This window comes from Myotis brandtii, unplaced genomic scaffold, assembly GCF_000412655.1.
Source record: "Myotis brandtii unplaced genomic scaffold, ASM41265v1 scaffold38, whole genome shotgun sequence".
Taxonomy (NCBI): Eukaryota; Metazoa; Chordata; class Mammalia; order Chiroptera; family Vespertilionidae; genus Myotis; species Myotis brandtii.
Window position 1 is genome coordinate 2,547,048 of NW_005364596.1, and position 12,329 is coordinate 2,559,376.

The window sequence follows — 12,329 nt, forward strand, 5'->3', positions numbered from 1 at the left end:
GGCAGGGTAGGCGGGATAGCGCTCTCCCGCCCTGCCTGCAGTATGCAAATTAGCCGCCATCTTTGTTGGCGGTTAATTTGCATATCGTGCTGATTAGCCAATGGGAGGCATAGCGAAGGCGGTCAATTACCATGTTTGTCTATTATTAGATAGGATAAGCAGGCATTGCCCAGCAGCCAGCTTTCCCACCACCAAATCATTCAGAAAGGTAGCTCTTACCTGTATGCCAAGAAGGCTACTGGTCTTTGATGCCCGTGTTCATCAGTCATAGAGCCAACACTTGGAGGTTCAACAATAACATCATAAATTATTCCTATACGAAAGGCAATAGTATAGATTAGAGAATTCCTCATTTTAAAAATAGGATTCTCAACTGTCTCTAAAGGTTAATTTATATAGGACTGTACATAGGGCTGTCTTGATATATGCTATTATAATCAAATGAGGCCCAGCTAATCTCCCAAACTTCAGATAAAACCATTCAGAAATTCAACTCAATATTTCAGAATGACTTGTAAAACAATATTATCTTTAGGAGTTATTTCATAAAAGAAATTCATTCAGTAACTGTTTCTAATACTCAAGTATGACTCCACAATAAAAGAGATTTAACATTAAAGATTATATTTTAGTTCAAGAATATGTTCCACATAAACTTGGATTTGTTTCTATAAATTGAGAGCTACTTGAGAAATTTTCTTGCATAAATATAAAACAAGGAAACATTTTTAATCACACCATTAGCATTAAAGACTCATGACCATTAATTTCAATATCTATCAACATTTTAAGTTTTCTGAATCTCCCACTGTCAACATGTTTTTCTCCATTATTCTCCAGCATCCTCACACCCAGCTTTTCTTAAGCATAGATTGTGTCTCCCTTCCCACTAACGAAACAATCATAGTGGAATTCCCTAATCCCTCCTCCCCCAACTACAAACTGGTGCCCTCATCTATCCTCACCTCTTTCCCTCTAGCTCAGATCAAGGAAGAATCCCTTCTCCAATTAGCAGAAGTCCATCCCTCTTGCCTTCTCAGAGACTTGGTTCCTTTGGATATTTCTTCTCTCTCCTGTATTTTCAACCTGTCTTTCCCTACATCAACCTTCCCTTGACTCCAGATCATCCTAGCTAACATCGCATTTATGTATTTCCTTTTTGAAAGGGAGACAGGCTTTCTTCTGAAAAAAAAAGGGGGGGGGGGGCAATTTTGCCGTCTCCCCTTCCTCACCCTTCATTTTTTTTAAATATACTTTTATTGATTTCAGAGAGAGGGAGAGGGAGATAGAAATATCAATGATGAGAGAGAACCATTGGTCGGCTGTCTCCTGCATGCCCCCACTGGGGATCGAACCCACAGCCCAGTCATGTGCCCTTGATCCTTCAGTCCGCAGGCCACCGCTCTATCCACTGAGCCAAACCAGCTGGGCCACCTTTCATTCTTCACTCCAATCTGGCTTCTGTCACCACTGCTATCACTCTTGCTAAGGTTGCTATGACCTCCATGTTACTTAATTCAACGGCCACTTTTCAGTTCTCGTCTTAGGAGGTTTCCCAGGAGCATTCGATCCCATTTTCTAAATCCATTTTCTTGGAAGGAAAAATGGCTTCTCATGACTATTGTAACCCTCTTGCCCATGATTTCTTGCTACCTCTCTAGCTAAGCCTCCTCTTCTATAAAACCACTAAGTGATGGAAGTTCCTTAGGGCTTGAACCACTGTCCACTTTTTCTACGTTGTCTCCGGAAATGAACTCATCCCTTGCCAGGGCTTTCAATTCCATGTTCGAATGACTCTCAATGTGCCAACACATGTCAAATAATGTTAGCACCGTTGGAATTAGATGTACGTTCCCCAAGAATGGGAACTTGGGAGGAGTTCAGAAAACATTTCTTATTGCCCAACTTCAACACAGACCGCTTTTCTCAGTGCTACTCATACCTGTAAATGCACACATCCAACTAATTATAGTTGGTTATGCCCAATTAGTGTATATCCCAAAGTGAGCTCTGGTTCATCATTTTCCTCCAAAAAAGACTTCCATTTGTTTGATCTCAAAAAATGTTACTTTCATCTACTCAAGATACTCAAACCAGACACCAATAAGATTCCTTCACACTTCATTCTCCCCCTACATCCAATTACTCCATCAAGACCTACTGAATCTATTTCCAAAATATCTTTCATTATATTTTCCTCCATCTCCACTGCCCACCAACTAGTCTGGTCTAGGTCAACTACAAGACCCACCTAATTGGTCCCTCAGCCCCATATCTGTCCATATTCTTCTCTCTGCTTAGCATACACACCCTTTCCTCCAATTCATCAGATTTTGGCTAACAAGCCATTTTCCTCAGGAACCACACTCCAAAGTAAATATTCCCAACTCCCACTATTTTTCCATAATCTCTTGTTCTTTTCCTTCAATGCATCTGTGGCATTTTTGCAATGAAAGAAATAATGTAAAAAAAAGTGCATGTGATATTTAATGTATCTCAACCATGGCATTATAAGCTTCAGGAGGGCAGGGTCCTTGTTTGTTTTACATTCACTGTTGTCCCCAGTAGCTGGTGCCTGAAATTTAATAGGGACTCGATACATCATTTGCTGAATATTCCAATGCAATAAATATGGTTTCTTTATAAAGGTACACTCGGTTGTTTGAAGAGGCTCCTGTCCAGTGGCAACACCGACTCCTAGTATGAGACACCTCATTGACCTTTCCCCCAGGGGTGGGGGCAGAAAATCTCCCCATTGCAACAACCAACATGGCAAAGGTACCCAGAATGAAAACTGTGAGGCGTCTGGCACAGGCTCTGGCTCCAAGGGAGGTAAGGGTTACAGGTAAAAGAGTAGCAAATAAAAGCCCAGGAAGACTCTATCACTTATTTAAAAAAAAAAAAAAAGCCACATGCATATAAGTTTCATTTCAATACACAGCACCTATTAAAGTGCTGAGAAATGTTATTGCTAATACAATGCTAGGATAAGTAAACTGTCAGTACTCTAGGGGGAGGGCAGGCTGTAATTCAAAGATACATTCAGCTAAGCTCTCATAGTTGCAGATTCTTCCCTCTTCCGTACAACTACATATTCTTACAAATATCTATGAAAATGAAGATGTCTCAGACCATTCGCTTCAAAAGAGAATCACTTTTATCGTCCCTAACCTGTAGGACTTGAGTTTTATCATTTCCAAATTAAGTACCCCACTTCCCAAAATCTAACAGCGGCGCAGTCCAGCAAATCCTGGACCGGTGGCTTGAAAGGGTGGGTGGTGGCCCCGGAAAGACTGCAGCGGGACTGCCAACTCACCACTACGCAAAGCAACGCCCCTTTTGCAACTTTCTATATTTGAAAAGAACATGATATAACAATTCATACGTTTTTAATAGTAATACCATCTTCCTTATTCTTTATATTCCCAACTTCTGCTCTATTAAGGACAAATCTATCTCCAATCTCAAATATTTCCAAACCCGTGGCTTTAGAAAATTGCATCCACATTCATTCTTGAACTGGACCAAAAAAGACACACGGAACCCTTAGATCTGAGCTAACAACAAACTTAAGAATTCTCACGTCTCTTCCAAGGTTCCAGGGACCGAAGACAAAGAAAGACTAGAAGTCCCACTCTCTCTTGACCTCAACAACGGGAGTACAATGGGCCAGACTAGACTTTCCTAGTCTAGACTCGGTCAGACAACCTAGGGCCATCAGTAAAGAGCAACAACCTGGCCTTGAAAAACATCTTCGATTTGGATGGATCCCCAGGCTGAGAGGCTGGGAGGAGGAGAAAAGCAATGGGCGTGAGAACACCAGTGCAGCCAAGATAAAGGGCAGGGCCTGAGGGCAAAGAAACCTTTGGGCTGTGAATACCTGGAACCCCAGAACTTCCCTCCACCCTCCGAAAAGATCCAGAGCGAAGCGAAGCTGGCGCCGAGCTGAGGGTCGGCGGAATGGGCGCCTCCGGGGCGGGGAGGTGCGCCGCGCCTCGACGCCGCCAGCCCCGGCCAGCCCGAGTTACCTCCGGTGATGAGGAAGTAAGACACCACCACCAGAGCGTACACCGTCATGGCCGAGGGCATGTGCACCCAGGGCGGCTTCTTCAGCTTCAGGTTGGGGCACTCCAGCACCAAGAACGGGACTCGGTACAAACTCTCCATGCTGGCGGTGGCGAGAACCGCTCTACTCTCCAGCCCCACACGCCACCCGGAAACGGGCCGGTCCTTCCCCTCCCCGGCGCGTGCGCGGAGGAGGAAACGGCAGGTCCGCAACGCTCGCAGGCAGTGTATATATGCACAGAAGAAAATAAGAAATTAAAAAAAAAAACAGAAATCAAGGTGTGTAAACCTATGTGGAGTTGACTATTTTTAAACAAAAGTGTGAGTCATATTCTCAATTATGTCCAATGAATTAACATGTAACTTAGGTCCCTTCAAGGACCTGCACGGCTTCTGACGTGGCCCAGCCAGAGAAGCGGAGGAACCCAATCCATCTGACCCGCCCACTTGCTGACGTCACTGAGGATTCGGGAGCTGATTGGACCAGGGCGTTCCAGGTTCCCAGAGCTGGAGGATGAATGGGAACGCTTGGAAAGCTCTGCCATTTTTGAGCTTTTTTTTTTTAAAGAGCGTGAGAAAGCCCTAGGTGGCTGTATTAGTGGTATAGTAATAATAATAATTGCTATTAATAATTACTAAAATAATATTGTTTCAAAATTTTTAAAGTATCCAATCCAAATCTATCACAAATGTCAAGAGGACATCTCCACAGGGACGCCTAAGACTGATACCTTGACGCGACCAAAATACTCTTTTAAGTAACCCGTGTCGTCCCCCCTACTTTGCCATCCCTATCTCGTAAATGCTAAAATCTTTCAGACAGAAAACCTTGAGATCAGCCTAGTTGCTCGCCACACCCAAAATATCAGCAGGTATTTTTGTCTTTACTACCAAAATTATCCTTAATTCATCCACTTCTCCATTCCATTGCTACCACCGCTAGTGGCAGCCACAGTATCTTGCCTGGGCTACATTTGCAATACAAGTGATGAACATATATGATGAAGACTTAGTCTTTGAGGATGGACTAGATGGCCTAAACAGTTTTTTGTTTTGTTTCCTTTTTCTTTTTTATACACTCTCTTAAGATTCTGTATGTGTAAATTTCTTTTTGGAGTAAGAGGTAAAAGTGACTGATTATATAAATCCAGAACAAGCTGACAATTTTATCCAGCCAATGTTTTCATGTTTTTTGTTTGTTGGTTTGTTACTGAGCCCCTGGTTTTTCACAGGATGACATGAATTGATTCTGCACGTTTAATTAATGGCTCAATTATTGAGAAATTGTTTAAATACCATAATAATGAAAATATTTATAAAACTTTGCAATACAGCCTGGCCGATGTGGCTCCGTGGTTGAACGTTAACCTAAGAACCAGGAGGTCAAGGTTTGATTCCAGGTCAGGGCACATGCCCAGGTTGCAGGCTCAATCTCCAGTAGGGGGCATACAGGAGACAGCCCTACTGATGATTCTCTCTCATCATTGATGTTTCTATCTCTCCCTCTGTCTCCCTCACTGAAATCAATAAAAAATATTTTTTAAAAAAATCAATGATCAATAAATGATGCTATTTCTCTTGGAACCAGGATTCCCAAGTCCAGGAATCAAATGTAGAAAATGGGAATGGTGCTTCTCATTATTACTTCTATTGATCTACTAATGAAATTTTTTCCCTACAACTTTGGATTTTACTGGTCTAGAATTTTTAGCCTTAAGGGAGGACTATTTCAACTGAGGGGCACATCACTCATTCCATTAAACTGAGAGATGAGGCTGTCCCCTCGACACTTCACTGTTCCTATGCCAGTGAATCAAAAAGCAAGTAAGGGTTACCATATTGACTAGGGCAGTGGTCGGCAAACTCATTAGTCAACAGAGCCAAATATCAACAGTACAACGATTGAAATTTCTTTTGAGAGCCAAATTTTTAAAACTTAAACTATATAGGTAGGTACATTGTTATTAACTTAATTAGGGTACTCCTAAGGCTCAGGAAGAGCCACACTCAAGGGGCCAAAGACCCGCATGGCAGGTGGGCCATGGGATACGCAGCGCAGGGGAGGTACATTGTTTTGAGGTACGTTCGCTGAGGTCGACCCCTTCCAACTCTCCCATCCACACTTGTCTTATATACTTGTTTCAGATAGATGAGTGTGGATGGGAGAGTTGGAAGGGGTCGACCTCAGCGAACGTACCTCAAAACAATGTACCTCCCCTGCGCTGCGTATCCCATGGCCCACCTGCACCGCGTCTCCCATCGCCTGACTGACCGACACCCCCCACTTCTTCTAACACCACTTCTTCAAAACAGACTCGCCCAGGCCAAAAACCAACTTCTGCGCATGGGCCACAAAGTTTCAATCACACTGTACGTGCGCACCCGCACGTGGTATTTTGTGGAAGAGCCACACTCCAGGGGCCAAAGAGCCGCATGTGGCTCACGAGCCGCGGTTTGCCGACCACTGGACTAGGGGGATTGATGCTAAGGATCAAGGGAAAATTAGATTGCCACTACAAAATGGCAGTAAAGAGGAGTACATCTAGAATATAGAAGGATTCTTTGAGGTGTCTCTTAGTACTCCCACATTCTGTGATAAAAGTCCATAGACAACTACAATGGCCCAAAAGGGGCAGGACTGTAAATGGCTCAAACCTTTCAGGAATTCAGGCTTAGGTCACTCCAGCAGGGAAGGAACCACAACCAGCTGAGATTTTTGCTGATGGCAAAGGGAATAGCGAATGTGTAGTGGAAGAATGTAGTTATAATAACAACGATGATCATGTGAGCAAAGTTACTGGGTATCAAAGTAATGTGACTTATCTAGAATAGGAATGATTATTACCCAAAAGTAGATAATAGGACTGTGTTTTCTCTTTGGGGAGGGCATGTTACAGTTATATGAGGAATAGTTGCATTGTGTTAAGTGGAAGTAAGCTGTTGCTACTGACCTTATTTTAAAATTATGTTAAGTATGGTTAAAAAGTTATGTATGGATACCAAGTTGACAAGGGATAGATTGTGGTGGATTTGTATTTGTATTGTGTCAACTTAGCAAAACTATATTTCCCAAAATCCCTCATGTGTAGTTCTGAATTAGTGTGTGCCCCAAGAAACATTATTTTTAAGAGACATTTTTTAAACTAGTGAAACAAATTTCCACCTGATCACCAGTTATTTCTGAAATATTGAAAATAGGGGATTAATTAAATGAATTGAATCAATATAGTAAATACTATGCCACCATTAAAAATGATAGGGTCGCCCTAACTGGTTTGGCTCAGTGGATAGAGCGTCGGCCTGCAGACTGAAGGGTCCCAGGTTCAATTCCGGTCAAGGGCATGTACCTTGGTTGTGGGCACATCCCCAATAGGGGGTGTGCAGGAGGCAGCTGATAAATGTTTTTCTCTCATCGATGTTTCTAGCTCTCTATTCCTCTCCCTTCCTCGATTAATGTTACAGGTGATTAATATCTATATGATTAATATCCATTAATATCTATTAATGATACATGTTACAGGTGATTAATATCTATATGATGAGATAGCCAATTATTTTTCCGTTCTTTGAAACTGCATGTATCTCCTAATTTTTCTTTAACAAGCACATTACTTTTGGGGTCTTTTATTTTCTGGAGAGGACAAATGTTCACAATAGGTTTAAAATTATAAAAATCAGACAATAAAATTATATGTAGGGTATTGGTCCATTTGCATTGTATGCATTTCCTAGGCATTGTGCATTGAAAAAGTCTAAAGAGGCATAAAGGTGATTAATATTTATATGATGAGATAGCAAATTATTTTTCCGTTCTTTGAAACTGCGTGTATCTCCTAATTTTTCTTTAACAAGCACATTACTTTTGTAACTAAAATAAAATTTTAAAACAGTATTTTTTTGGAACACAGCAGGTATCTTCTTTCTGGTATCACATCAGTATGTCTGTCTCTCCAGGTACTGTTTGTTCACTGCTGAATTCTGTAAGGGATGAGTAGTAATGCTTTCCAAATTTGTTTCCACCACTATGCACCACCAGACAGCCAACTATGGTATCATAAACTCAGTGTATTGAATGTTTCTCATCACTGAATTCCCTGCACCTCTCATAGTGCTGGCATATAGTCATATTCATTAAGTATTTGTTGAAAAAAATCAATGAACAAACCATTGAATCTTCCATTTCTTTGACCCTTCAATGTGTCATCTTAACAACTGCACTTCCTTAGTGTCTCTTTAGTTTGTTCCCTCCGCTCCATCTCCAGCACCACCTACCTATTAGTCCAGACTAGCACTGAGTGCTTTGGCTCAGTGGATAGAGCATCGGCCTGCGGACTCAAGGGTCCACAGCATCTCCTGCCTCGTGCTCTCCACATTGCACAGTGGGTGCTAAAAAACTGAACAAATCTCATTCTGTCAATCTCTAGGAGAGTCTTTCTATTAGTCCGGACCCACAGCATCTCCTGCCCCGTGCTCTCCACATTGCAACTGGGGTGCTAAAAAACTGAACAAATCTCATTCTGTCAATCAAGAACCCATTCTTACTGCAAAGAAGTAAGTTGCTGGGTAAGAAGTAAAATGTATTGTTTTTTATTCATTACTATCTTCTTTCTTCTGCCTCACAGCTCCTTTCTATAGTTTAATACCTGTTTTGTGGAAATTGCGATGTACTTGAAACTATAGAAGGCACCTGCCTAATCTCGTACACTTCTCTCCGTTCCTCAAAAGGGATGGAAACCAGTGAGGGCAGGCAGTAGTGCTGGTGATGGTAACGTTCACCATTCATTTCTCCCTTCGTTCTCCAGGCATTTATGTAGGATGGAGCAGAGACAAGTTCTGTTCTAAGTGCTGGAGGATGTGGTATGGGAAGGGGGCAAGATAAGCGGGACCTGATTCCTGCCCTCAGAAACTGTCATTCTAATCAGGGGACACACACACACACACACACACACACACACACACACACACACACAGTCAGCTGTCTGGGAGGTTCAGACTTATTGGAAGTTTGGACCAATTGCCTTTAGAATTCTGAGACAGGACTGATTCATTGTCACAGGCAGAAAAAGGAAGGTTTACAGAAGAGTTCACCTTTGAGCTGAGCATTAGAGGAGGAGCTGGGTTCCTTAAGGGCTGGGGAAAGGTTTTACAGGCATGAGGACGAGGACCAGCCTGAGCAAAGGCAGAGATGTGGGGAATTCCAAGGGAAGACAGTGGTTGTGTATGACAGGAGAGGAAAGAAAGAAAGGCTGGAGATAGGACTCAAAAGGAAGGATAGGGCATGATGGTGGAGGGCCTTTCAATGTCATGATACAGTTGTATTTCATATAAATTGTTAGGTTTATAACACTGAGAGTTTTTTAATGGAAGTAATCAGTTATGTGTTTGGGAGATGGATGGATAGCAGAAAGACCTGAGGCAGAGACACCGTTTTAGGAGCTGAATGTGGAAGTCTGATTGAGAGACGATGAATGCCTGCAGTACTGTGGGAATGAGGAGAACAGGGAGGTTGGTGGTAACAGAAAGATGATAAAAGATCTATCGTGCATAGAATCAGTTATATTTCATCCACTGGTGGATATGAGGCTTGGCCACTCCTGAAAGAGAGGGCTATGATGAAAGTGTTCTGTGTAATAATGGCTCCGGGCAACTCTGCAGCTGGGTCCCAGAGCAGGACCAAAGAAGGCTGCTCCTGGAGCCAGCAGAGGAGACTGGGAGCTGCCAGGGTCAAGCAGTGCTTCTGTGACAGCAGGAGCCAGCCTGGAGCAGGGCTGCTCCTCCCCGGGGAGTCTGATCACACTGCTCACCCTGCTCACCTCCCCCCACCCACACAAGGCCTCTCAGAGGGAGGTGCAAGGAGTGGGAGGCTTCAGTCCTGCCACCTGCCTGCTGAGAACTATTGTTCTAGGAGGACCCTCCAGGAGGGACCTTGGTGAGACTGGGAAAGGGGCTCGAGTTAGAGACCCAAGAGTCATTTTTTAATGAAGTAATCGGTTATGTGTTTGGGAGATGGATGGATAGCAGAAAGACCTGAGGCAGAGACACCTTTTTAGGAACTGAATGTGGAAGTCCGATTGAGAGACGATGAATGCCTGCAGTACTGTGGGAATGAGGAGAACAGGGAGGTTGGTGGTAACAGAAAGATGATAAAAGATCTATCGTGCATAGAATCAGTTATATTTCATCCACTGGTGGATATGAGGCTTGGTCACTCTGGAAAGAGAGGGCTATGATGAAAGTGTTCTGTGTAATAATGGCTCCGGGCAACTCTGCAGCTGGGTCCCAGAGCAGGACCAAAGAAGGCTGCTCCTGGAGCCAGCAGAGGAGACTGGGAGCTGCCAGGGTCAAGCAGTGCTTCTGTGACAGCAGGAGCCAGCCTGGAGCAGGGCTGCTCCTCCCCGGGGAGTCTGATCACACTGCTCACCCTGCTCACCTCCCCCCACCCACACAAGGCCTCTCAGAGGGAGGTGCAAGGAGTGGGAGGCTTCAGTCCTGCCACCTGCCTGCTGAGAACTATTGTTCTAGGAGGACCCTCCAGGAGGGACCTTGGTGAGACTGGGAAAGGGGCTCGAGTTAGAGACCCAAGAGTCAGCCGTCTCTGGGTGATGCTGGGAGTCACGTCAGCGGGTAAACGTGCCGAAACACAAGACGGGGCAGGCAAAGGTTTTGTTTGGAGGGGCCACGGGTCTCCTTGTGGAGCTGATTAAAACTATGAGCTTGCTTCCCAGAAAAATGTTCACCAAATGTAGCTGTAATTATAGGAGGTTCATAAAAAGTTTGAGGACCCCTGGTCTAGGGTTCAATTCCAGGTCAGGGCACATACCCAGGTTGCAGGTTCCCTGGTTGGGACACATAAGGGAGCAACCGATCCATGTTTCTCCCTCTCCCTCTCTCTCCCATAATTTAAAAGAAGCTCATCCCTTCCTCTCTAAAGATCAATAAACATATGAAAAATAAAACAGTGAGACCGAAGAGAGCTGAAGATGATGCCCAGAGAATCGCCTACATGATTATGAGGATACTCCAAAGTGGCTACAGCAAGATCAAAGGCACAGAAGAGCCGTGGGAGAGCAGCAGCGGAGAAGGCTCAGAAGGGGTGGTTTCCAGCAAATCAGGTGGAGTGAAACTGAACAGAAGCCACTGGGCACAGCCCAAGAACATGGTATCGTGGTCAACGCTCATAATATTTGGCAAATTACTTCATTAATTTCAGTAGCATGGTGTCAGGAGAAGCCAGATTACAGAGGGGATGAAGTGGATGGGAATTTTTAAAATAATACTAGTCTCCCTCCCACCTGGGTGTGAAAGGAATCTTTGGAGATATATATGCATGTATTTTCTTTTATATATGTTAAATTAATTTCAGAGAGGAAGGGAGAGGGAGAGAGATATAGAAACATCAATGACGAGAGAGTGTCATTGATCGGCTGCCTCCTACACACCCCCTACTGGGGATCGAGCCCGCAACCCAGGTATGTGTCCTGACTGGAATCGAACCATGACCTCCTAGTTCATAGGTTGACACTCAACCACTGAGCCATGCCAGGGAATTCCAAGGGGAGACATTTTCTTTATTTTTATTTTATTTTTTTCTTTTAACAGACTCATGTATTTTCCATTAACATTTTTAAAGGAAAATAACTGTAATCTGCATATTTTTTTTTTACCTTTTCTGAAAAGCTGATGCAAAACCACCCACATGTAATTCCTTTCTGTGGCCACAGTGGGGTAGGAGTTCTCTTTCATAGGAATCAGTCCTGTACAATTTTAACTTCGCCAAAATGTATTTTTGATATCTTGAGATTTATAATCTATATTCACAAGCATAATTTAAAAGAAGCTCATCTCAATGCTGTGATGTAATAAGTGCAATGAAACATTACACAAATGGAAAAGCCTGCTTTCCCTGCAGTCAAGCCTATCTTTAAAATGCAAATGGTTTACTCTTAATGAAAGAAAAATCTGTGAAAGCAACATTTTCAGGTGAATAAAATATCAATGAATAAAATGGTTTATTTTACATCTACCTGCCTTACAAATTATATAGACTTATAAAAGCAAAAAAAGAAAGAGAAAAGGAAGGAAGGAAGGAAGGAAGGAAGGAAGGAAGGAAGGAAGGAAGGAAGGAAGAAAGAAAGAAAGAAAGAAAGAAAGAAAGAAAGAAAGGAAGGAAGAAAGAAAGATGTATTTGTCCGGCATGTTTTGTTATTAAAACTTAAAAAAAGGGGGGTGGGGGCAATGGGGGGGATAAGGACACATATGTAATA

The 12,329-nt window shown here is 43.2% G+C and overlaps 1 protein-coding gene across 2 annotated transcripts in view; it reads right to left on the reverse strand.

Annotated features, from left to right (window-relative positions):
* Positions 1-4,244, reverse strand: part of OSTC (oligosaccharyltransferase complex subunit (non-catalytic)) — an 11,530-nt gene extending 7,286 nt beyond the window's left edge. For both annotated transcript variants that reach the window (XM_005872413.2, XM_005872411.2), the window contains exons 1-2: positions 4,029-4,244; positions 220-313 (exon numbers count right to left, since the gene is read on the reverse strand). In XM_005872413.2, the coding sequence (XP_005872475.1) occupies positions 220-313; positions 4,029-4,167 (233 nt within the window). In that variant the 5' untranslated portion in view covers positions 4,168-4,244. The remainder of the gene's footprint in view (positions 1-219; positions 314-4,028) is intronic.
* Between the last annotated feature and the right edge of the window lie 8,085 nt (positions 4,245-12,329).